Source organism: Chlamydotis macqueenii, chromosome 2 (genome assembly GCF_036417535.1).
Source record: "Chlamydotis macqueenii isolate bChlMac1 chromosome 2, bChlMac1.mat, whole genome shotgun sequence".
NCBI classification, from domain to species: Eukaryota; Metazoa; Chordata; class Aves; order Otidiformes; family Otididae; genus Chlamydotis; species Chlamydotis macqueenii.
The window spans coordinates 2,572,013-2,598,756 of NC_141557.1; the positions used below are offsets into that span (position 1 = coordinate 2,572,013).

Genomic DNA, 26,744 nt, shown 5'->3' on the forward strand with positions numbered 1-26,744 from the left:
ACAAGGCTCCCCGGATAGTGGAGGTAGTTTTCAGCCGTGGTTCATCATCTGCAGTTAGACTTGTTTAGAACAAAATAAATTGTTCTTTGAAGTCCATTGCCTGTCCTCAGCAGGTCACTGCTGACTGTAGAGTGGCCCTGGGGTGAGTGCCTCTGCTACATCTCTGAGGCGTAGATGTCTGTATTTAGTGAGATAGGTCCCACCATAACTGCATGCCTACAGCAGCTTCAGTGATGACAAAATGACATCCCCTGAAATAGATGCCAGTCCTCAGTTCCTGCAAGCAATCATTAATATTCCCTGAGAGCCCATAACTGCAATTAATATATACTGAAGAGCAAGACTGCTTTTTCCCTCCCTTCCTTGATGTAATATGAATCATTCACTGAGGAGTGTGAAAACGTGCTGGATATTTGAATTGCAAAAACTCCAACTGTATAGCTATCATGATAATGATTTTTATTCAAACTTCCCTTTAATTTTTTTCCTCTCTTCAGAAAAGCCTACTGAGGTTACAAAACAACTGGAGGATAAAACATCAGCAGTGGGGCAGGACATCAGCCTGAGCTGTGAATTGTCGAAACCTGACGAGAGCATCAGGTGGTACAAGGACGGCAAAGCAATCCGAAAAAGCCAGAAATATGACTTGCACCAAGAGGGGACACGGGCCGTTCTGATCATCCATGACTCTACGGTCAAGGACAGTGGGGAGTACACCTGTGAGACAGAGGTCTCTAAAACGAAAGCCAGGATCACAGTGCAAGGTCAGTCGAATCTTGCGTAGGGTCTGGCGTGTACAGAAATTGGGGTAAATAACTACAACCTGTGGGAGACATTCTTATCTTCCACCTCTCTAAATATTATAAATTTTTAGTTTTCAAAAAATGTCGTAGATTAAACAGTTTTTAAAAAATCTGAAAAAACCCACCTTGTAGGTGCTGAAGAATTTTATGTGCCACTTAATGAGCCGATCAAAATTGGCAGTTTGAATTAGTCTTTTTTGAATATGGATGATCAAAACTGGATGCAGTCTGCCAGATAAGATCTCACCAGCACCTGTACAATGGCATTAAAATTTTCAGGTATCCTCTAGAAATATTTTATCTGATATGCCCTGTGACATGAGATGGACCTGGTGATCTTTGATCCTTTCCGTCTCTATATTCTATGATTCTACAGGTGTGGGCAGAGGCGATTCAAGACCATTCCATATGCACAGGACTTGTTTGGGTAACAAATCTGTCTGTATACATTTTTTCTTCCAGAAAAACCTAATTATTTTGTCAAGGAACTTTCAGATTTAAAAGCTGATGAAAGTGGAACTGCAGTTTTTATGTGCCAGAGTGAGAAAGCTGCCTCTTCAGTGATCTGGAGGAAAGGCATAGCTGAACTCAAGGCCAGCAAGAAGTACGAGATCGTACAGAAAGGACAAGTCCTGCAGCTGACCATAAATAACTTGGAGAAAAGTGACAGCGACACTTACACCTGCGACATTGGAGATGCCCAGTCCCGAGCCAAGCTGGTCGTGAAAGGTGTGCATGAGAGGAACATGATTGTACATCCTCAGGAAACACTATATACATGGGTAGATCTATTTCTCAGCATACAGGTAGTAGATCTGCTGATTTCTGGCTCTGAGTCATGATGTATATATACTGCACAGGCCATACGGACAAAAATATGGCAACATGGAGCCAGACATACAGAGCAATTTGTTGATTTGAAGAAGTTACACCTGGAGTACTTTGGGTGTTCTTTAAAACCCAAAATGCTGATGTGAGGGAGAGGCTGGTGTTCCTGTGTGAACATATGGATATGATTCAGCGTGCTTGCTGTTAGAAGAGGGAAAAATCCTTCTACCTCTGGGCTTTTATCTGTATCCCTTGATGCCTCTTTCCAGTAGCAGGGATGGGTAAATGAGTGGTCCAGGATCTTTAAGTGCTTCATGTGTCCTTCTGCACCTTAGAGATGAAGGGCATAACCCAATCTCCAGCTGAGGAGTACAACCTAAGCGTCTTGTTTGATGCTACAGGCAGTAAATGAGCTGTGGTGGCCAAAGCTAACTGCAAGGCGGTGTTTAAGGGGGAGAAGTGAGGTCTGGTTGTTACTGCTCCTGACAGTTCCCTCACTGGAGCCCCAACTGGGAGAAATCCTTGAGCTGAAATTGATGAGGCAATGAAGAGAATAGGAGGAACCGTTCAAGAGTAGTCACATGGAGATGAAGTGGTAGGGTCCACTTATTAGTTATTACTGTTATTAAAGACTAGGGGGAAAAAACAGACTCCTCCACCTCTGATCATCTGCTAGAGCAGCCTTGAGAAGCAAAGAAGTGTGCTTAATCCCCATCATGGCCTCAGGATCTGAGCTGCCTGAACTTACTGTGAGGTCTCTAACATCACCTTTTCTGAGTGAAAAAATACTTCACTGTCACAAAGCTCACGACAAAAGTAAAAAATTCCCTGTACTGGTTTTGTAAGTAGGAGCAACATTAGATATATCTTTGTGTACGGTGATAACCTTATTTTATTTATTTATTTACAGATAGATGTATATCTATCTATATCTATACTGATGGATTTTTGTGGCTGTCGTTTTGTTTCTTTTCACTAAATCTACAGTCAGACACTCCCTCCACTTCTCGCTGTGTTTATGGTTGAACTAAGCTCAAAGAAAGTGGGGGTTGGGTGGTTCTATCCCATGGAAAGCAGGTTATATTTGCTATAGAAAATCAAAAGGGTTGTCATGGGAGGTGTCATCTGCTTAGTGATGTCTAGACCCCAGTGATGTTATCAGAGCCACATCCTTTCCAGGTAGTTCCATTAGGAGAAACTTTGTAACACTGGATTCGTATTGTGCTGGCTGCTTGTTCTGCTATATGTCTTCTGGTACTTTGAAGTTGTCTTCATCCTATTTTGGTGTGTGTCCTGTACATATTATCTTCCTGTGAATAATTTATGTGTTTAATAACAGGAGAATTGTGTTCCAGTCTTCTGTATCATGAACATATTTCTTTCTTGAAATACTCACATGGTAAATCTTGGAGTTTTCCATATCAATTTTCATGCTAGAAACCGAAGATTCCAGTAATTGATATATCTATGTTCCTTTCAGGCCAGAAAGTGCTAATAACAGAAGACCTGGAAGATGTCACTGTGTTAGAAGGAGAATCTGCCACGTTTAAATGCAGAATCTCTCCTGTAGACTATAGCAAAGTGCAGTGGTTTTTGGATAAAACCCCACTCCATACCAATGAACTTAATGAGATCCAGTCTCAGCCTGATGGATATCACTTGCTAACAGTGAAAAAACTCTCACTGAAGGACTCGGGGGTCATTACATTTGAAGCTGGTGATAAGAAAACATCTGCCAGTTTGGTTGTTAAAGGTAATTTAATCATAAAATCTGCAGGAGAGGAAAGAATGCATAGAAATAAGTATGGGTTAACCTGGGTAGGTGAAAAAAAGAACAAAACGCTACAAATTTGACCCCATCATATGTATATCTGCATATTGGACCTTAGAGGGGAATGTTATACTGTAGTGATGGTACATGGATGCCTTGAGCTGAGCTGATAGGTTGATGACAACAGAATAATGATGATAGGAGAAATCAGTTAGTTCAAACAAAAAAAAAAAAAAGTGCAACCAATAAGTTTTTAATTTGGTTTTCCTTGTTGGAAAGGCAACATTACGTGTGTTCTCTGCTATTCATTGTTGACAATGAATTGTTTTTCTCTGGAAAAGTTAAGCTAAGTTAAAATTGCACTGTTAGTCTACTTCTACAATGAGGGGAAAACAAATGAATGCCAGGAAGCCTAAGAATACAGGATCAGAGAGGTATTTTCTTACTGGAAAGAGAAATATTTCTCACTGCCCAGAGAGGAAAAACAAACATTCTCCACTGTGTTAGGTCATATTCTCATTCTTTTCAGAATCACCACGTTTCTTACCAAGAACTTTTTTTTTTAATTTGAAAATTTGCCCAAATTTTGCCATACTACAGAAATGCAACCAGATTTTTTTCTGAAGGGAAATGAAAGATCTTATTTGCAAAAGGCTGATTCCTTTTGGTAACACTAATATGTGATGCTATGGTACCAAAACCAGGTTTTGTTTTTCTGATTGATTGGATTTTTATGAATTAAAAAGCCTTAAGCTAGGGGGATAAGATCTACCTTGGTCAATTTAGCTACTGGTATCTAGCTTAGGCTACTTCTATAAACTTTGTAGAAAGACAAGCGTTTCCATCTCCTCTCTCCTAATGACCTATTTTGGGACAGAATATCTGATCTCTGGAGGTGTCTGTCATCTTCCAGTGGTTATAGAGACACTCTTCATGACCAGTCTGGGCTCTCTGCTGGTTTAGATGACTCACACAGATGAGATGAGACCTACTCTAGATGACTGGCTTTTAAAAACCTGTCTAGCACCTCACTTCATGCAGAATTAACTTTTCCACATTCAGTTAGAAGGTTCGAACTATGTAAAAGGGCTAAGGAAAATCATGTCTCCATTTTGTTCGTATTTAATGAGATGTGAGAGAGATTTTATTTATCTTCTTCAATAGGTGTATTTTCTTCACAATTTCTCCCAGATGTGTTTAGGTATTTACTAAACAACATTTTATGGCATGACTGGTGCCTTCCTGAGGGCTTTATGGTCATGAACACCAAATTATTTGTTACTAACCTTGACCTGTAATTTTGATACAAGTAATCCTAAACGTAAATCTCACAGATTACTTGTGATATGAAAATCCACACCTCTTCTGAAACATCTCAGACGATTTTTATGTGATTCTAGAGAAGCCCTGCATCTTCACAAAGGAGCTGGTTGATACTGAAGTCACTGAGGGAGAGGATGTGATCCTTCACTGTGAAACCTCCAAATCAGACAGCCCTGTAAAGTGGTGCAAAGACGGAAAAAGCCTTAGGAATTCTTCCAAGTATAACATCAGCCGGTCGGGATTTGAAGCCAAGCTTGTCATTCACAGGGCAGAAGAAAGAGACAGTGGCAGATATGAGTGTGAGGCTGGAGCAGCTAAAAGTAGTGCGGTTATTACTGTCAAGGGTAAGAACATTTGGAGTGATGGTTTGGGTCCTAACTCGTCATCTAACACCGAGGTCAGAGTAATAAATTGAAATGATAAAAGTGTGACACTATGCTGAAAAGGAATGTTTTGTATTTGCACCACAATGCAGGAGTTCTCATCAAGTCATGTGGGACAGCACCCAGAATGGTGACAGAATATTGAACAGGAAAATTGATCTTACCTGATTTTAGCTCCATGAATATTCAGTGCCTCCGCTCTCTGGAGCAGAGAGCAATGGGTCAGTAGAGAACAGCTGGCATCTTTGTAGGAGATCCACCGAGCCTAAGAGGAATCTAGAGAAAGGATGAATCACCTTCTGAATCTGTCTCCACTGATGGCCCTCTCCAGGGAGGGAGCTCATACACCCACATTTGTCTGGATAATCGCTCTGGGCAGCCAAATTTACTGAGAGTAGTGCATCCAAAGTTTTTATTCCAAAGACCATGATCAGGCGGGAGGTGCTATCTGAAGGGTTGTTGTCTAAGCTGGAGCAAAAGTTCTCCTCTTAGACATATGAGTCTTTAATGTGCTTCCTTGAGCACGTTGGGTAAGCACCACATACATTAGGCAAGCATTGGGTCTGATCCATGTCAGAACCAGGCTCACCCAGACAGCAGCATTACAATTCCTCCCACCTGTCTTAAGTCACTGCCCCAGCCTGAGGCTGATGAGCTTGGTTCCTGTGAGCAAAACTGCCCATTCACATGGGCAGGTTCGAGCAGATACAGGGAAGCTGTTCATGGCACAGGCTGGGCTTAGCCTGACTAGTAGATATCCTGCATGCAGCTCTTAACGTACTCTGGAAGGGCTGATCAGAAGCTGCACCCGAGTTAGAGAAGTCAGTGTGAAGAAAAAACATTTGGGTTGTTGGAATAATCAACCGGAACCTCAGAGCATGAAGAAGGAAGGCAAGACGCTCACAGTATTTATCTAGAGTGTAAAGAAATAAGTTTACTTAAGGCTGAGATCTGCTGTGCAAGGAAAGAGAAGACCTTGACAATGTAACGAAGAAGAGAGGTGATGGTTAATGGTCCAGATTTTCTATGTCATAGAATGGTTGGGGTTGGAAGGGACCTTCAAATGTCTTTCATTAGTACTAGGATGCTTTCCCAATATCTGCTACACAAAACCAGAAGTTTTGAGTTTACTAGGACATGGATCTCACTAATGATGAAGAATTATTTCTCTGTTTGAAATTTAAAAAAAGCACTTGTAATGAGTGTTAAACAACAGCTCCATTCTTCCCTTCACAAAGAAGGGTGTGGATGGATGCAGGATTTAAACACATGGATTCAGATCACCAGTAGATGTGGAGTGAAGGCATACAGATATCTACAAAGAATTACACTGCTGTAGCTTTCCTTTGTCTGTTAGGGTTACATCAGGACAGCAGAATGCAAAAAAAAAATAGGAAAAAAAAATTTCAGTAGCCGTGTGACATTGAGTGTCCTAAACTAGAGGGAAGAGTGGAATAGAAGAGTAGGCTGTAGATTTTCAACAGCCACAGGACAGCTGTGTAACAAATCAGTAGCTGACTTGTATATTCATAAGACAGCAGAAACTAGAAGAAAATTGGGGTTTTTTCATGGCCTGAAGGGAAAACACTTCAGTTGGGTTTGGTTTTTTTTTGCCCCAGTAAGTGCCTTCTCTACATTAGCTCACTTAAAGCCTTGAATCCCAGGCTGTGACAGAGCCTGCACAGGCATCTCCACAGGGACCCCTTCATGTGCAGCTGTGCTTTCCTCTCCATGTTTGCTCTGTGCTGGTTTTAAGTCTGTACCCATGTCTGATGAAAATATGTTGTGGGGTTTTTTTTTTGTAATTAGAAATCAATACCGGTGGTAGCGACAGAAAGTGCTTTGCCATTTCTTTGTGTCCTCTGTGTTATGTGCGAGTCAACCTCAAAGTTTTAAGTTTTTTTTTTTATGCCAATGGCCCAGCTCTGACCACCCACCTGCAACTCTGCAACACACTATTTGTGTCATTCACAGCAGGGCAACCTCTGCCACTAATGTTAAGAATGACAATGGTCACAATGTCTTCAATAGCACAGATAATGATTAAAAGGAAAAAAAGCACGTGGTCTCAAATATTTTTTGCTGCTGTAGAGTGCTGGCAGCCAGATGTGAGCTGTGAGAATCTGTTTGCTAGTACTTTTCTGTTCCTGTGGTTTTCTATCTGAGTAATGAAGTCTGAAACAAAAAGGGAAAAGTCATTTCCAATTTTATGTGTTTCCTTATACATTTGCAATATTCTTTTTCAGAAATCCCAGTTCTTTTCAAGCGAGAGCTCCGAAATGAAGAAGCTAAAGAAGGAAAACAAGTCAAGTTGACCTGTGAGCTCAGCAAACCCGATACCCCAGTGAAATGGATGAAAGGAGACACTGTTCTCTATGCCAGCGAGAAGTATGAATTTAAGCAGCATGGTACTGTGGCAGAGCTCATTATCCGAGATGTCAAATCGTTAGATGCTGGAGACTATACCTGCAGCGCTGGGGAACTGAAGACCACTGCTCGGGTGAAAGTAAATGGTAGGCAGAGTTAGATACATTGCCATGCTTTCTTAACTCATTGCTTAATAGATCTTCTATTAAAAAAAAAAATCACATAGCACTTCTATTTTTTTTTCGTGGCAGTGCCATCTACAAATTCATACATAAAATTTAAAGGTAATATCACATACTTGGAAGCACCTGTATAAATATATATATATATATATATTGCATTCGTGTAATCTCACATGATGTTTCTGAGATTTTAAATGTGTAACTTCCCACTGGTCAAAAAAAAGTAAATCAGTGCAGAGTGTTCATTTTCTATACCCTATGTGCCATAGTTCCTGACCTATCAGCTGGTTTACATGGCTTTGATTAAGACTGGAGTTAAGAGAGGGACACCAGGAGAACTTGAGCACAAGAGTATGAGAACATAAGCCCAGTCCCTGGCAAATGGCAGGTGGCCAACTGATTAATGTTTAGACCCCCCAAACTCCCCAAAGCATCCTTTTTAAAGGCTCTCAGATGCCATCTGCACTCCCCAATGCCATTAAACAAATACAGAACCTTCAGTAGTACAGCAACAGTAGCATGTGCTGAAGCAGAAAGCAGGAGAGATGTAGGACATGAATGCTGTCTGAGTCCTGCAGTAGCAGGTAATTTGTTGGAAGAGGATGCTCAGAGGACTCTGAAGGGATCCTTATTAAAATGAGAGAAATTTTCCCCATACTCCTGGGAATCCACAGTGACATGATAACATCTACGGGAGAGATTTCTTCCTGCTCCCAAGCAGAATCATTTTGATGCCACAAAGCCAAGAAGAGGGTCTAGGGCTGCTCCTGCTCATTTGGAAATGGAGTGTTTCCAAGGGGTGACTGCTGTCATGGGACATTTAATGTACATCAGATCAAGAGGCATATCCTAATCCCTGGTTCTGTGTTCTAGCTGTGCCTGTCCTTTTTAAACAAGCCCTGGAGAACACGGAAATGGAAGAGGGGAAATCTGTCTCCTTGCGCTGCGAACTCACAAAAGCTGATGCCACCGTGGTGTGGAAGAAGGGAGAAGCCACACTCCAGGCAAGTGCCAAATATGAAATGAAGCAGAAGGGGACAGTGGCAGAGCTGGTGATTCATGATGCAGAGCCAGAAGATGCGGGAAGATACACCTGTGACACTGGAGACCAGCAGACCACAGCCCAAGTCAAAATCCATGGTAGGAATAAGACACCTGCGTGTGACTATTTGTTGTTGTTCTTGCTATGGTCCTGCTAGCTCCTGCACATTCATAGTGAGAGTTCAGAACAAACAGAAGGCAGCTCTGTCTGGGTCCGTTATGTTCTTTGTTTTCTAGGACAATAATTTCATACCAAAACATAGCAATTAAATATGTTTGGTAACAAGATATCTTTCCTTGCCTCTGAAATAACTATTCTGCTTTCTGCTCTGGACAGAGGTGCTTGTCTGAGCTCTAAGCTGGAAGGTAAGAAGGACCCCAGCTACACATTTTGTTAAAGAATATGCAATTCCTTTCTGCACTTTCTCAGCAAGTTTTTCAGCCATCTGTGACCAACAACATTTAGGCAGCAGAAGGGTAATTACTCTGATATTCTAATTATTGGAAAATAATTGTTTTGATTTTATTTCCTCCCAAACTCATGGTGTGCTATTGTAAATGCCAGTAGAGTCCTGGAAATGAAGGTAGGTCAGAGCTTATTAGCTGTGCCAAGAGAGTTTATTTTGGTTTTAAGTCCCATATGAAGTCATCAGGTGGTAATGATGCTCCTCAAGTAAAATGAGAACACTTCATTCCTCAGCCGTCTCTGCGCTCATCAAAGAAGAGCTGAAAAGCGTGGAAGCCATGGAAGGTGGGACTGCCACCCTGAGATGCCAGCTGAGCAGAGAGGTCCCTGTGGAGTGGAAGAAGGGACACACTCTTCTCCGTCCGAGTACCAAGTACAGGATGAGGCAGGAGGGCACGGTGGCTGAGCTGCTGATCCACGATCTGGACACAAAGGATGCTGGAGACTATACATGTGTAGTGGGGAAGCAAAAAACCACAGCAGCCTTATCAGTGAATGGTAAAAAGTCAGAAATAACCCATGAAACTCTGGAATGTTTTTGTCTATCTCTTCCGTCCTCCTATCTCTATATTCCCTCACAACCTTTATGTCCTGCTTCTACTTTTTTCATCCTTCCACTTTTTTGTGTCACCGTGTCACTCCTTTCCCCAATCTCCATCCATGATCAGCTTTCATTATGCCCAATGCTCTGTCTCTGCTGTGTGTGTGTGTTGTCTTGTCTTCTCACTTTTCCTCAAGTGAAAGTTGCTGATGTGCATGTTTTCCTGAATTAGTATGGAAACATAAGATTCCTTGGGATTTTCTGTTAAGAAGGGTTCATCAGCTTTAATGATGAGGAAGAGTTTGTCATTTGTATGCATGATTCCAATCAAGATCACGCATACTTTGATTCCCACAGAACAATTTACTAGAGATTTTTTTTTTTTTATCATCCACAAAAAGCAGAATCTGTTTAAGGATAAGGGTGCTGGAATAAGGCTCAGGTAGTCATATGACAAACCACAATTCGGCCTCTGACCAGAGATCTGGGCAGGGCCTTGGGTTGCAATTCATTTTCATTCTGCATCTCTCAGCCCTGCCAGTCCGTTTCAAAAAAGAGCTGAAGAACGAGGAAGCCACCGAGAGTGGGACAGCCACGCTGCAGTGCGAGCTGAGCCAGGCGGTGGGCTCGGTTGAGTGGAGGAAGGACGGGAAGGTGCTGATGCCAAATGGCAAATACAAAATGAGACGGGAAGGGCGTTTTGCTGAGCTGGTGATCCAAGATCTAGACTTGACAGATGCCGGGAGCTATACCTGCGTGTGTGGAGACCAGAAGACAACAGCTGCTTTGAGAGTGAACGGTAACTGTTCTACCCATGTTTCTCATTAAGCCCCACATTTAGTGTATTTAACAGCATTTGCTGGTCATTCGAAGCCTGGTTAGTGTGATTTCTTAGAGGTCTCATGTTCTCAGCTCTGTGATGCCAGAGTCCCCCTATTAGAGAATATTCCCTTGTCCTTCTTTTTTTTTTTTTTTTTTTTTTTTTGAGACAGCACAGCTATGTTGTATATTGCTTAATTTATTTCTCTCTAGTCTAGGAGCTTTTATCCCCCTTTCTACTGTATCCGCCTAGCAGTAGTGCATTTTTGGTTAAATGTATGCGCTGCAGTCCAGTAACTTATAGAAGAGTCCAGTTCATTTTGTTCTAGTCCTGATTCCTTCTCTATTGGTGTTGCATCCTTCAGCCTTGCCTATCCTCTTCCAAGAAGAAATGTTGAACAAGGAAGCTACAGAGGGAGAGGCAATCACTTTCCAATGTAAACTGAGCAAGTCAGCCCCGGTTGAGTGGAGAAAGGGGAATAAGGTCCTCAAGCCAAGTGAAAAGTACAAAATAGAACAGGAAGGTCCCTTTGTGGAGCTGACTATCCAGGATTTGGATTTGGCAGATGCTGGTGATTACAGCTGTGTATGTGGAGATCAACAGACTACAGCTGCTTTGACAGTAAATGGTAAAAAGAAATTCTCAACACGTGTCCCAAGTACCTGTATAATTCCAAAATCTCCTCTTTTTCTCCTGTTTCATCTGATCCGTGTATACTTTCTATCCTCCTCTCTGCTGATTAATTTTTCTATCCTGTTTCCTTCTCTTTCTCTCCTTTCACCTGATGGCCTCTTGATATGCTATTTGTCTTCCTAGGTGCTATGTTCAAATGACAAGTGGAGTACAGGTCCCCAACTCAACACAGCCTCTCTAGATCAGTATAGCTGCTTGTTTAAAGATTCTCCCATAGGGATTGACCTAAAAGTCAAAATAATATTTACTTTTTGCAACTTAAGCTGTTACATTTGTTGCTCCTAAGAGGAACAAATTTTCATCAATGTATGATGCTACACAAGGACTACCTTAATGAAAAAATTGCCTTTTAATGCTCCTTTTTTACACATTTTGGTTTTATCCCTGGAAACATTCAAGGCCAGGTTGGACGGGGCTCTGAGCAACCTGATCTGGTTGGGGGTGTCCCTGCTCCTTGCAGGGGGGTTGGGCTGGATGGCCTTTGAAGGTCCCTTCCAACCCAAATCATTCTATGATTCAGGCGTTTCTGTAGAACTGTTGTTTTTTCTCAAAGGAGACAAAATGCTTTGGGTCTCATACTGAAATACAGCTTCTAATTTTACCCCTTTGATTTTATGGTATATAAAGTAAAGGATAGATGGCTTGTTAACTAAGTTTGCAGATAGACCAACTTGCTTTTAAAGCAAGTTTTAAAGTATGAAGACAAAAAATTAAAACTCAGACAGAAATGTCTTTTGAAATGTTAAAAAATGGAACAAAATCCTGGAGTGTGAAGAAGGTCTTGTGCCTTCAGTGACAGGCAGGTTCAGGGAGATAAGAGAAGAAAGCGAGTAGATGATGGGTTAGGCTTTCTCAGCTTTGATGCTGTGTCCGTATTGCATTTACTCTGCAGTCCTGCCTGCCCTTTTCACCAAAGAACTGACAGATGAAGAAGCCACAGAAGGTAAAAGCGTCTCTCTGCACTGTGAGCTGAACAAGGCTGCTGCTAACGTGGAGTGGAAGAAGGGACTCAAGACCCTCAAATCAAGTGACAAGTATAAAATGAAACGTGAAGGTGTCGTCGCTGAGCTTGTAATCCAAAATCTTGACATGACGGATGCTGGAAATTATTCCTGTGTGTGCGGAGACCAGCAGACTATGGCAGTTTTAACAGTACATGGTAAAACAAACATAACAAGACACGTGCTAGAAGTAACTATCCTGTTTTCTCTGTTCATTTGGACAGACATCTGGTTGCCCTACCATTTCTTTTATTTCTGCCAGACCCTTATCCACAGCTCACTGGTGCTAGTGAAGTGCTCCCATTGGCGTCTGTGCAGCCAGGGTGTAGGGCACAAGTGGGATATCGGTGTGCAAGCTCAGAGAAACGTACAGCAACCAAGTGTGCTGCTACCATTTTAATTAGGGTCCATCATTTTGCTTTTCCCCTTGAAATTTTCTTTATTAAACCCCTCATTATGCTTAAGGCCATTAGAATGGGTTGCCTGGAAAGGACTATGACCTAGACATTTTAAGGTTTCATAAAATTCCCAAAAGTTAGGTTATTCCCTGGAATCTTATTCCCATACTCCATTCTTGGGACAACAAGGTGCTTTTATACCTGTGGGCCAGTTGTTGTTGCATTCAGTTGCTCTCCTGTGTAAAGCAAGCCCAAACCTTCTGAGAGACGACCATTCTCAGGGAGAACTTTGATTTTTACTGCAACTGACGTGTTTGAAAGGATATGTCAGTTCAGGTGAAAATGCTTGCTCCATGTATTGAAATGAACAATTTCATTTCAAGTTGACATTGAGAATGAAACTCCAGCGTTTCATTTTTTTAATGGGCAATGTCTTTTCATTTGCTTAACTATGTGAAAACAAAGCAAACATTCTCCCGTTATGGTTTAAAAAGTCGTATGAGAAAACCAATTTTTTTTCCAGAAATTTCAAATTAGTATTTATTCTTTTTCCTTAGAATTTCACAGGAAAAAAAATGGGTTTTCTTCTTGTGTCTGTATTGATTTGTGACTCTGAGTACATGTAAAATATCTCTATGGATTACTGCAAGTATTGAATCCTTTTCTGGTGATGACTTTTCTTTCCTCATTCATGGAGACTATTGAGAATCTGTGTTATCGTGTTGATATATCAGTTCAAGATAAAAGGGAAAAGGAAAATTAAACATCAATGTTTAATTTTAACTCTTTGGAGCACTACATCTCACTGCTTATATTGCTGTCCTTCAGCTTTGCCTGCATTTTTCAAAGAAGGATTGAAGAACAGAGAAGCCACAGATGGTGCAACAGCCGCCCTGCGCTGTGAGCTGAGCAAGGTCGGTGTCCCCGTGGAGTGGAAAAAAGGGGACAAGACACTCAAACCAAGTGATAAGTATAGGATGAGACAAGAAGATACCGCTGCAGAACTGTTGATCCGAGATCTGGAGGTAGAAGATACAGGAGAATACACCTGTGTGTGTGGAGATCAGAAGACCACAGCTGTCTTGACAGTCCATGGTAAAAAAAGCCGTTCTCCGTTATGATAGCAGTATCTCAGGGAGATCCCTTTTCTCTGAGGTCTCTTTCCCACTTGCTTTGACGTTTTGATTCTGCAGCGTTTTCTTGCTTTGCTGGCTGTGTTTCATCCCATCTCCCACTGTCAGTTTGAAACTGGTGGCTTTATAGCAAAGTAAAGAAGAGCTGTGAGAATTTGTCATCTTAGTCTACACTTTTTAAAAGTGAAAAAGGCACCTGTATGTAAGGCCAAGAGTGAGCAAACCTCTAGCAGCAAGCTTGTTCTCAGAGGGTTTGTCCTTGCGTCCCACTGAAGTCAGTGGATTTTGGTGCTTAACTGGAAGGAAAGTTCTTTAAAAACGCTGAGCTCAGTTAGTGAGAGGTTTTTCCATTCAGGAATGAATGACTGTCCTCCTTTGTGGGACTATGATATATTCTGCCGAGAAAATAGCAATTTCCAAAACAAAAAAAACCCACCCAACCATTATTCTGCAGGTCCTGATTTAGGGAGAAGTGAGACAGGTTTTGTTCTTGCCTCTGCCATGGGGCATAGCGACAAGCTTTGGTTGCCCTTCCAGCAGAGGCAGTTCGTATATAGTTCCAAAAGATGAAATAATAGTTTATATTTGAGATACAGCTTAAAGATAAGATACTTCTAAGGACAAGGGCAAAACTGTCTTCTCTGAGGTTTTCTGCATGCTTTTACTTCCTGTTCTTTCTCCCAGCTGGAGGTACTTCTGTTCCTCCCCTCTTCTGAGCTGGCACTTTCTTCCCTGTGCAGGCTGTTTCTTTTTTAATTTGGTGACACGCCACAAGGCTACTTGCTGAATGTTGCTAAAAAAAACCCCATATTCCTGCTGTTAGAGCCATTATGTCCTTGGACATTATGGCCTAGAGGTGCACCTGAAGTTATTACAATTATTATTTTTTTTTCTGAACCAGAAAGATAAATTATGGTGTCAGGAAAGGTAGAGATCTCCAGGGCGATGCCATCATCCGGGGCGATGACTTTCAATCAGAAGTCAGGTCATTAATGTTCAACACAGATTATTTCAGACTAAATAAGGTAGACAGGACTACTAGAAGCAGCTGGGAAATGATGAACATGCTGCACAAGTCAACATCAGAGGCAGGTCATGATGGCAGTTATCCCTGTAAGAGCCTGCAGTAGTTTTCTAAAAGACACATTTTTCAAGACTATATAATTTGCTTTCCTGTAATAGTGAAGGACTGACCTCAGGACCCAGTCCTAATTTCCTCAAGGTCTGGTTAATGGTTTTGATGTACTCTCTGTCTATATCACATCCCATAGCTTTGCCTGCGCTGTTCAAAAAAGAACTTGTCAATATGGAAGCCACAGAAAATGGGACGGCTCTTCTGCAGTGTGAGCTAACTAAACCCGCTCCGGTGGAGTGGAGGAAAGGGAAAAAGGTGCTCAAGCCTAGCGAGAAGTACAAAATGAGATTGAAGGATACCATTGCTGAGCTGACCATCCACAACCTGGAGGAACAAGATGCGGGAGATTACACGTGTGTGTGTGGAGACAGGACGACCACTGCATCCCTGAGAGTGCATGGTAAAATACATAAGTTTAATAGGGATTTTCTGCTTTATCATCCGTGATCTCATGCAGGATCACAAACTGGTCTTGATTCCATCAATTATTTTAAGTTTTTATGACAGCTGTGTCAACTACTGGGAATATCTTACTGAAAGTCCTTCACTTGGGACTGATAAGTACCATCATACAGTCTTTTCAGTCCCTGCTCTTTCCTGTTAGTGGAACCTGGTAGCAGATAATGAAGACCTTGATGAAGTCATAAATAGAATTATGGAATACTTGCAGTATTTCCATTAATTCATTCTTTAGGCCATATCAGTGAAATTTCTCTTGTTTTTCTTGAATGGAATTGAAAGGTGCTCTGTTACGATAACAACTGAGAAAGGCAGGTGAGAATGACACATTGCTGCCTGGAATTTTAAATAGCATAGTGTTCATTTTAATTGTTCATCTGATCTTAAGACAGAGCTGTGTGTAGTTCCTTGAAAGTTTGGAATCAGCTTTCTCTTATTTAGATCTTAAAATGCCTTTAAAGCATACCTTCCAGTACTGAAATTAAAGTTTTACAACACTGATTTCCAACTCAGTTGTGACATGCTGAATGTGGTGTGCTGCAAAGCATAAGGCAGGGATGCCCTTGAAATCATCATTTGCCTCTCAGGCTCTAAAACTTTTAGAGATTAAAGGGTTTTAATCCAGTGGAGCAGTCAAGACACAGTATTTCCTCAATTTTAAAGTGCTATCTCTTCACCTGTGATCTTCAGCCCTTCCTCCGCATTTTAAAAAAGAGTTGAAGAATGTGGAAGCCACAGAAAATGGAACGGCCACTTTCTGCTGCGAACTGAACAAGCCCGCAACTGCCGTGGAATGGAGGAAAGGAGACAGAGCCCTGGAGACAAATGAGAAGTTCACCATGAGATGTGAGGGCACAATTGCTGAGCTGGTGGTCCGTGATTTAGATCTGACAGATGCTGGAGATTACACATGCTGTTATGGAGATCAGAAAACCACCGCTGCGCTAAAAGTGAATGGTAAAAAAAAAAAAAAAATCAAATTAAGTGCATTTTTTCAACCTGGTTTTTTTTGTTTGGTTGGTTGGTTTTTTTTTAAGAGCACGGTAGTACCAGCTTTGAAATTGCAGCCCTGTTTCTAATGGATTTAGCAACATGTGGTTGGACATGGGCATAAATGCCTGAATGCACTGGTCAGTAGCAGGCACAAATCAGGTGTTCATTGCAAAAATTTCAGATATTCATCTTGGTACGAACTCATTCCTTTGATGCCCATGTTTAGTAGTAAGTTGCTAAAAAAGGAAAATCATATTATTGTGATGTCACTTGCAAAGACGCTACAATTCTAAAGTTGAGAATGTTCAATTTGGTGGTGAGATATTTTCCATACAGTTTTCTGTGTTTCAGAATAATTTAACAGTCAAGTTCTGCTAGACCACTATCCGAGAAGAAATCTCATGGAAAAGTGAGATTGATGCCTCAGATATAGTTTCATTTATGAACTTTTTCAGTGATGAGTTGTGTTGTGATAGTACTTAGACACTCTAGTTGGGCTTTGTTTTACATTGTGGTAGGCGATACCCAAAGTAAGGTAGGGCTCAGTCTTGCAGAGTCTGAAGTTGAGACTGGTGTGTTTCTCCATGCCGTAGACCATACCATAAAAAAAAGCTCTGACTTATGAATAAGGTGTTTTCCAGCTTTCCAAAGTAACCGTCGATAGGTTCCCAGAGTGGTTATCAATCCTGTTTGATTAGGGAAGGGTTTGCTTTTCACACGTGGTCAACAGACCACAGATGAATACTTGGATAGCTGCCATGGTCATGCATTCTGCTCATTTTGAACTCCTCAGCCTTGCCTGCACGCTTCAAGAAAGAGATGAAGAATGAAGAAGCTACAGAAGGCGGAACAGCCACGCTACAATGTGAGCTATCTAGGGCTGCCTCCGTGGAGTGGAAAAAGAAACACAAAGTACTCAAATCGAGTGAAAAATACACTATGAGACAGGAAGGTACTACAGCGCAACTGCTCATCCATGCTTTAGAAGTCAAGGATGCTGGGGAGTATACCTGTGTGTGTGGAGACGAGAAGACAACTGCAGCATTGACAGTGCATGGTAAAGAAAACATTAATGAGAAATTTTTGTGTGCTGTTCCTCCTATCTCCTCTAGTACCCTCAATACTGACACACAATGAGTTCTTTCTCTAATCTTGACACCATTAGTTCTATCAGTAACAGATTTTCTTACTGTTATTGTGATTTTGATCTAATTCTAAATAGAATTGAAGTTCCATTTTATTTTATTAACATTTTCCCTGTTTTCTTCTCCTTGTTGTGGGTGTACGGCTGTACTGCTCTGCACCACACTGAAGGCTGAAGGATGCCACATGCTTGCATTTTTCTTCTGTTTTTCTTACTTTTGACTTCAACCTAGAGAGATGGAGCAGCAGGAACATTCACATTTCTTAAAATGAGTGATCTTAGATTTCAAGTTACATTAGGATTTGAGAGATAATTCAGAATAATGCAAACAAAACTTGATTCAGTGCGACCTTTCTATAATAACTGACCAAGGATCAAGTATTATATCGTGAGAGTAATTCACAGTCCTCAAATTCATCTGCCAACTTTCCTTGGAAGAGAGGGCAACTTTATTTCCACTATAAACACAGGACAGTAGGAAGTAGTTTCAGCCATCTTTCTCACCTTGAATGTCAATAGGTCAATGAGTTGATCGCTTTGCTTTACTACCCAGATCTTTTTTTCTTCATATTTACCAGTAAAACAAGGCTGACTTCAACCTTGAACTTCCAATTTAACCATGGAAAATAGAATTGGAAAGGACCTCTACAGGTCACCTAGTCCATCCTTGAGCCCCAAATCACCATCACCCCTACCTAGCCTGCACTTAAAAACCTCCAGTGGTGGAGAATCTGCAGTTCCTCTGGACACTCATTCCACTGCCTAGCTATCATTACTGCCAGAAAGTTCTTCCTAATGCCAACAAAAATCTTTTTTCTTCATTACTTCTTGCCCTGTAGAAATTGAGAAATACTTATTATTTTCCTCTCTGTGAAACTGCTTTACAGATTTTAAAACTTTTATCATGTCTCCCTTCTGTCTTCTCTTTTCTGGAGTAAGCACCTTCAGTCCTTTCACTCTTTCTTCATAGATCATGTTTTCCAGTCTTCTGCTCATCTTTGTTTCTTTCTGGATCTTCTACAGTTGATCCACATCTTTCTAAAAGTGTGGTGGCTAAAAGCAGATGACAGTGCTCCATCTGAGGCTTTGCCAGGTTGGAGCAGGATGGAAGGAATTCATGTGTCTTGCATATGACACTCCATTTTATAGATCCCTATTATGATGGTTTCTTTATTCGCATCAGAATTGCATTTTTATTTACATTTGCTCCATGATTTCTTCTAACACCAAATCTCTCTCTGCAAATCTGCTGCCTATTTTTCCCCATCTTCTATTTGTGTTGTTAATTGTTCCTAAATATAGTATTTTGCACCTGCCCTTGCTGAATTGTAGCCTATTTTTTCACTGGTGTTCCATCAAGGTCTTCTAGATCCTAGTCCTGTTTAACAAAGTTCTCTCAGCTTCTCTCTCTTCCCAGCTTGAGATCATCTGCAAAGTTAATGACTACCCTGCCTTTCATAGTCCAAGCCACTAAAGAAAATGCTGAGTAATACTGGGCTCCAGAGCACTGAGGAACTCTCCACAACTCTTTTTTTTTTTTTTTTCATTGTGAGTGTAAATCACAGCTATATATTCTTTGACTGTGGTTTTCAAACTAATAGTGCTTCCTACTGTAGTTAAAGTAAAAGCTTTACTAAAATCAAGGTAGTTCATCAGCCTATGTCAACAAATATTACACTGGTCCAATCCTTCACAAAAACCAAAGCTCTTGGGAAGATCTTTTCCACCTCTGAGTTTCCATTTTTTTCAACGCTTGTGAAACATCACCCATTCTCTTTGATTTCTCCAGTGTAACCGTTAATTTTCAATAATTGGTACCTTAAGTAGTCCAGGACAAATTTCATCACATGAAGATGCTTTGAGAATATTCAATTTATTTAAATGTTCTCTAATCCATTTTTTTCTTATCCTAGCCAGAATTCCTATTACTTCCTTAGCTATCATTAAACTTTAAATATTAAAGAAGAAGAAGGAATTAAACTGTTCACCTTCCCCCATGCTACCTACCATCAGTTTACATTCCTGAAAGTTTGTACAATTCCCGTGTTGTTTTTCTTCCTTCTAATCTACCTACAGAATGTCATTGTATTATTTCTACTTCTTTCTAGTTCAAGCTGGACAAGTTTCTTGGGATTTGCATGCTAATTTTCTGATACAGCCAAAAGCCTCAAGTTGAACTGTGAGCAGAGGACATGGAAACTCCTGGAGTAGCGATCTCACCACCCAGTTGCTAGATAACACCACATGGAGCAGTCAGCTGTGTCTGAAGACATTTGAGGTCAACATTCTTTTGCAGATTACCTTTCAGCCCTTCTTTAATGTTGGTCTCTCTGTCCATGAGGTGGCAGAGTCCAGGAACAAAGAATTGCCCCTGACCTTCTTGAAACATGTTGAGAACTCAGGCTTTCTGGTTTTTCCTCTACATTCTGTAGTCTTTCTTTTGCACTCATCTAAACCTCACATATTTTATAGATCTCTTGAGTTTCAGGACATTGAAGAATTCATGTCTTGGGCTATTCCTGATGGTCCTTGGAGTGAGGCAGTCTGTGTAATTATACCCTTAATATTGTTTCTTTGAGAAGCATTCTGCTCTGGTAAACTACCTTGTCCTTTTAAGTTTGCTTCTGCTTGGTCATAAGTAACAATCATTGAATTACTGAATCTTGCTTTCTTATTGCCTACAGAATTTCCTTTTGCTCTTCTCCATCATTACTTGTCCTAAAATCCATAAGCTCTCCTGCCTCATAATTGGTATCTGCCCATTTTTCCTCTACATCTGTGTTCTCAAATGTTTGTTTCTCGCTGGTCAAAGTCAGGAATTAGAGATCTTCCTTTCCTGATCTTTCATATCTATTCTGTATCCAAAAGTGGTCCCCTCTCCATTCCAAAGATTTAGCAGACATCGTCCCATCCTGTTGCTCCCATGGTACATATTTCCACATTACCGTCCAGTCTGATGTTCTGAATGGTTCTACCATTCTTTCCGAAAGGGAACTTGAACTTCCTGGTGTGAAGGTCTTACAGCAGATTTCCACAACGGAGATATCGACCTTCTTTTTCCTTTTTATTATTACCCAGGAAATTTCAAGAGGTCTCTCTGATTCTGTTCTTCAGCCTCATTCTAACTCTCAGGCTAGGTCTGTAGGCATCATTCACAAGTAAGGTAAAGCCTTTTCTTTTCTTCCTTTAGGTTTTTCTGTTTATTCTACATGCATCTCTAAAGCCATGAGCAAATCTACCCACTATTTGAGACCCTTTTGTGGCTGTGACACAAATTATTATCTTCCTTCTATGAGGTGATCCCCATGCCAATAACTAGGCATGGACAGATATCGGTAAACATCAAGTTCATTTTTTTTTTGGTGGCAAAGAATTGCATATCATGAATATGTTTGCTCCTTTGTTTCTCAGCTCTTCCTGCTCTCTTCAAAGAAGAGTTAAGAAATGAGGAAGCCACAGAGGGTGAAGTAGTCACTCTGCGCTGTGAGCTGACCAAGACCGCTTCAGTGGAGTGGAAGAAGGGACACATAGTCCTCAAACCTAGCGAGAAATACAAAATGAGACAGAAGGATGTCACTGCGGAACTGGTGATCCATAATCTGAATGAGAATGATGCTGGTGATTACACCTGCGTGTGTGGGGATAAGCAGTCCACAGCTGCTTTAGCAGTGCATGGTAATGACCAATTTCATCTAGATGTCCTCATTTATCAAGCTTATGGTTTGAATTCTTGAATTTTTCCTCCATGTTCATTGTTATCTCTGCATAGTTCCTCTGAGTCTGACTTTGCATGTCATAGTCATGAGAATTACTTTGTGTTTTATGATTTAAGGGAAAAACCTTCCTCCCAGTTCCTAATACAAAGGGGTTTCAGGACCTGATCCCTAAAGTAGATGTGAGATCAGGCCCGAAGACAGCTCCTCACTGTTGCACTCTCCTCTCCTTCTCCCACGCCTGTCCTTCACTAGGAGGCTGTGTTTGCTGCCCCGTTTTAACCCTCTGTCCATTGCGTCCTCAGCGCTGCCTGCACGCATCAAGGAAAGCCTGAAGGACGAGGAAGTAACGGAAGGGCAAGCAGCCACTCTGCGCTGTGAGCTGACCAAGGCTGGTCAAGTAGAGTGGAGAAAGGGAAGCAATTTGCTCAAAGTCAGCGACAAATACAAAATGAGACAGGAGGGCACGGTCATGAAGCTGCTTATCCACGACGTAGAATTGAAAGATGCTGGAAAATACACTTGTGTGTGTGGAGAGCAGGAGACAACAGCTGCCTTGATAGTGCATGGTAAAAAACATATCCAAATATCTGTATTATTGTGGTTTTCTCTACCCTCTCATTGCTATTGGTTGTGCATTGGTTGCTATTGGTTGTGTGTTCACCTGTGGCTGAATTTGTTTCTTTAAATTTGTAAGCTGTCTCTAAGACTTGTTTGCATCCATGCTACTTTTCTGTTTCTGTCTATTGGTTTGTCCAATGTCCCAGAATTATGAGGAAAGGAAACTTTTTCCACTCTAAAATGTTCTCTACTTCTGTTCCGTCCCATTCTGTTCTCTACTTCTGTTCCATCCCATCCCCCCATCATCTGTGTGCCATGTGTCATTTTTAATGTCCTTTGTCCGTTTTGTGACTTTCAGCCCTGCCTCCACTTTTCAAAGAAGAACTGAAGGACCTGCAAGCCATGGAAAGCCAAACAGCCACTCTGCGCTGTGAGTTGACCAAGGCTGCAGCTGTGTCATGGAAGAAAGGAAACAAAATACTCAGGGCAAGTGAAAAATACATCATGCGGCAGGATAATGCCCTTGCTGAGCTGGAAATTTGTGAGCTAGAGCTACAGGATGCGGGAGATTACACCTGTGTGTGTGGAGACCAACACACCACAGCTTCTCTGACAGTGAATGGTAAATTCATCTTGCAGATGGCTGTTAATTTTTTTTGTTTCTTTGAAACATCCTATTAGTGTACAAAGTGCTCACCTATCAGCTTTTCCCTACAAAATAATTTGCTTTCAGGGAAGGAGAATTTCTTGTTCTGACATTTAACTTTGGTCTCATTTTGCTGATGAAGGAGCTGAGGACCTGACTATTTCTCCATGCAGACAACCTACTATGTTGTAAATTTAAGGGACGAGCACCTAGGAAGTGTTCTTGTTAGACCAACTGAGATGTCCTGCCCCTACAAACTGTGGCCCTGTGATAAATTCTTTAAATTGCACCTTGAATCCATCCAGCCTGTTGCACTTTGAGCTGTCAGCTCAGCAGTCCTTTCCTTACTGTCACTGCTGGATTTAGTTTTCCAGATGAGCATAGTGATAAGCTCATCCTTGATGGCCAAAGACCCTAACTTGGCCAGATTTGAACTTCAGTTGAGAATTCATGATACTGATTGCAAATGCAGAGATCTTAATTTAAATGCAGTATCTACTGACTTTCCATTCCCAGCCCTGCCAGTGCTTTTCAAGGAAGAACTGAAGAATGAAGAAGTCCAAGAAGGAGCATCAGTCTCTCTACGTTGTGAATTAACCAAAGCAGCTCCAGTGCAGTGGAAAATAGGGTCTAAAATGCTCAAAGCAAGTGACAAATATCAAATGAGGCAGCCTGGCACCACTGCAGAGCTGGTTATTCGTGACCTAGAAGTAAAAGACGCTGGAGATTATACTTGTGTGTGTGGTGACCAGAAGACAACAGCAACCTTAACAGTTCATGGTAAAAACACCTTATTAAAATTGATAAATAGCTCTAGAGATAGACATCACACTCAAATTCAGCTCCTTCTGCCCTGGGTAGTTACTTGTCTTTGGTTTTACCCCTGTCTCTTCATTCATTCTACATATAGCTCATTTCTTACTGAGAAAGAATAGCTCAGGGCAAATTTTGGGGTAGTTATTAATCTGTCCCCCTTCAAAAGGAGAAAATGAGATTTTTTTTCTGTCCATATCTCCTCTTCTCGGGCATTTACATTTCCCAGCTCTTTTTCCTGCCTCATCCCCATGGTTCACTTCAGCCAACCACATTTTTTGTTCGAAACACATATGTATGGTCTCCAACGAGCCCTCTGCTCTCCAAGCACGGCTCCTTAGGGGAGAAGAATGAGGAGAAGATGTCCCTGTGCTGTGTCACCTGGCCATGGCTGCTACTGAGGGTATCAGATTCTTTAAGCAAGTCAGAAATGCAGGTTGAGATAAGAGTTACCCTTAACCTGGGTTTGAAGGATGCAGGGGTCTACACCTCTGTCCGTGGGGATCAAGACTACCTTGGCAATTAGATATTAAAAAAAACCCCAGCAACACTGGTTGTCAGCAGTTATACTCTTCTTTATCCTACTAGCCCCCAATAAACCAATCCATAAATAAATCCTTGTGTTATGTTAATCATCTCATTACCTGATATTCTGCTCTCCTCTCACTAATGAGTATCCGTTTTAACACAACAACAGTGCTTGGCTCTGAGGAACTTACTTGGTAAAGAAGACCCAGTTCTGTCCTCTCCAGCCTTTTTTCCCAAAACTTCTGGCTCCCCTTAGACTTTCCTGAGACGTAGACTTTTTCTGAGGCTTTTGTGGAATACTCTTTGTGTAGCTGTGCACAAGGCACATTTGTGGGTAAACGTTAACAATTCGTTTTCCTGTCGGTTGTTCTGTCTTTGGGTTATGATTTCCAAAATGGGCAATAGTAAGAATCTGAAATCTTATCATGTGTAATGGCCCTTCAAACTTCAGTTTAAAACTAGAAGTAGCTTTATTTTGAAATCTGACTGCTTTCATGTAGCTGAAGCTGTGAGTTTTTGGTAAAAACAAAGCAGAAAGTAACAATAGCAGCCTCCAAGAAATCACACTTTGTGTAGGTAAAATAGTATTGTGTCCAGTAGTGTTATTTGTGAGAGCTGTTGACTCAAGATCTGGATCTTTCTGTATTGTCTGTACATTGTCACCATGTAAAACCACAGACACCCAGGGAACTGATCCCTTACGGTAAGTGAAACCACATCACACTTGAGGAAGAATCTTTCAGAGTTTCTGAACTTGGCCTGTTTATAATAGGCTGAAAAAGAGAGGCATGAGGGGAAATAATCCCAAGCATGAAAAAGCAATTAGGATTTTAATTCTGGTTTTCTGATGACCACTTTTCTGTGTTGCGTCCCTCAGCTCTGCCACCGCTCTTTAAGGAAGTTTTAAAGGACAAGGAAGCAGAAGAAGGTGGAGAAGTTGCCCTGCACTGTGAGCTCACCAAGGCTGCTCCGGTGGAGTGGCGAAAGGACCAGAGGATCCTCAGAGCAAGTGAGAAATACCAAATGAGGCAGGAAGGGACCAAGGCAGAGCTGATGATTCATGAAATAGCTGAGGAGGATGCAGGAGACTACACCTGTGTGTGTGGAGAGCACCAGACTACAGCTGTCTTAACAGTACAGGGTAAAAATTGTCTTCACCTCCTATTTCCTAACTGGAAATTTCCTAACTGTCTTCTGCTATCAGGTGCTCAGTTTTCCATGCCTGTTTGTTCAACCTTATTAACTGAACTTCCATTCTTTTTGAAATAGTATTCCCTGCCCTCGATGACCTGCAGGCTGTGTATATTGGGAAATACTGGTCTGCTGTGCCATCCTTTTGTCTTTTCCTTTCCTTAAGCCCAAACCTGCTGTCCTTTCATCTTTCCCTTCTGGCATTCCTTTCCTAGCATATAAACCCACTACTCTTTTGTCTTTCCTTTCCTACATTTATTCTCAAAAACACGAATCTGTTCATTCTTTGCCATTCCTTTCTGGCATTCTCAATGCCTACAATTTTAATGTAATATAGAGTATAAAAAGCAGTATCCAGAATAAGGCTGTGTTAGTTATAATTTCTTCTGTACTGAGTTATATTTATCTTGGGTTTTGTGCCCATAACCTCTGTCCTAACGCACAAAGATAGATTTGCTTTGGGAGAATGATTTTCCAAGCAGGGAAGAATAAATTCTTTCTGTGACCTCCTCCTGGTCTTATTTTGTTGCAAGAATCAGTTGCTGTGCAACCCAAACTGGTGTTTCAGCTTAACACTGCTGGAGACGGGAAACATGCCAAATCAAGGAGGCTAAACCTGATTTCTAGCCTGGATATTTTAACTCAGCTTCACTACTATGGAGTGAGACAATAAGTTTGAGATCTGAGATGTCCAGCCTTGTTTAACAGGTGGAATATCCCATTATCCCACCTAGTTAACAGAGGGACGTATGTTACGGTCACCAAATTTATTTCAAGGGCAGAACTTGCAATGGCTAGTAGAATTATGTTAAGTGGGGAAAATACGTTCTGAGACAAGATGAGAGGCTGGGAAGCAGCATCTGGAGATTTTCTTTGAGGTCAAGGAGAATCTGTGAGCCCTGGCTGCATCTTTTCAAGGGTGTCTCAAGGAAGAAGGAATGATGATGTGTAAGGAGCTGTGCCAAGACCCAGAGCTCAGCAGGGCTGCTCTGTAAGTAGGAAAAGAGTACAGAGGCCTGAAGTTGTGGAAGACACCAACACATGTGTGAACTAAGGAGCTCAGAGATTATATTCTTTGTTCTTCTTACATGGAAACTGGTAGAAAGCAGGTGTAAATCTCTTGAGGACAGAGCAATTATGCTAGTAGGAAGACAGCATAAACCCAAAAGGTTTAGGGTATATATTCCCACTAGGATATTTTCATTTCTCCTTCCTCTCTTTGCTTCTGATGCTCACCCTTCCATAGCCTTTACAACTTTCCCCTGTCACTTCCTACTCTCACCCATCCCTGGAGATACCCTCAGTTTGTAATACTTTTTACCTGCATCCTTCAGCTGTGCCTCCATTTTTCCAAGAAGAAATGACCAGTGAGGAAGCGGTAGAAGGTGGAACGGCCACTTTGCACTGTGAGGTCAGCAAGGCATCTGCCCATGTCCAGTGGAAGAAGGGCCATCGCATCCTCAACCCGGACAAGAAGTACAGTATGAGACAGGAGGGCTGCGTTGTGGAGCTAGTAGTTCATGATTTAGACTTGAATGATGCTGGAGATTATACCTGTGTGTGTGGAGACAAGACCACCACAGCTACCTTAACAGTGCATGGTAAAGTAATCCTTGGGACAAAGGTCCTCCAAACCTTAGACCTGCTCATGTCTCTACTGCTATGGTCTGTTCCCCTTCCCTTTCTGTTTGCTTGGGCTTTTGTGTTCCTTTGGACTTTGTTTATGTACTTCCTCCTTACGTTAGAATTGGGAAAAGGGTTGGCTGTTGCTGTTTGACCTCCTCAGCTGTGCTGGTCCTCCTCACTTTTCC

At 41.5% G+C, this 26,744-nt stretch overlaps 1 protein-coding gene across 1 annotated transcript in view; it reads left to right on the forward strand.

Moving 5' to 3' along the window:
- OBSCN (obscurin, cytoskeletal calmodulin and titin-interacting RhoGEF) overlaps positions 1-26,744 on the forward strand; it is a 193,346-nt gene that overhangs the window by 71,798 nt on the left and 94,804 nt on the right. Inside the window, exons 35-54 of the mRNA XM_086741706.1 lie at positions 498-764; positions 1,266-1,532; positions 3,112-3,384; positions 4,803-5,069; positions 7,355-7,621; positions 8,531-8,797; positions 9,399-9,662; positions 10,238-10,504; positions 10,890-11,153; positions 12,111-12,377; positions 13,446-13,712; positions 15,022-15,285; positions 16,035-16,301; positions 17,131-17,394; positions 20,893-21,156; positions 21,500-21,763; positions 22,114-22,377; positions 22,918-23,181; positions 24,620-24,883; positions 26,268-26,534. Coding sequence (XP_086597832.1) covers positions 498-764; positions 1,266-1,532; positions 3,112-3,384; positions 4,803-5,069; positions 7,355-7,621; positions 8,531-8,797; positions 9,399-9,662; positions 10,238-10,504; positions 10,890-11,153; positions 12,111-12,377; positions 13,446-13,712; positions 15,022-15,285; positions 16,035-16,301; positions 17,131-17,394; positions 20,893-21,156; positions 21,500-21,763; positions 22,114-22,377; positions 22,918-23,181; positions 24,620-24,883; positions 26,268-26,534 — 5,319 coding nt within the window. The remainder of the gene's footprint in view (positions 1-497; positions 765-1,265; positions 1,533-3,111; positions 3,385-4,802; positions 5,070-7,354; positions 7,622-8,530; positions 8,798-9,398; positions 9,663-10,237; positions 10,505-10,889; positions 11,154-12,110; positions 12,378-13,445; positions 13,713-15,021; positions 15,286-16,034; positions 16,302-17,130; positions 17,395-20,892; positions 21,157-21,499; positions 21,764-22,113; positions 22,378-22,917; positions 23,182-24,619; positions 24,884-26,267; positions 26,535-26,744) is intronic.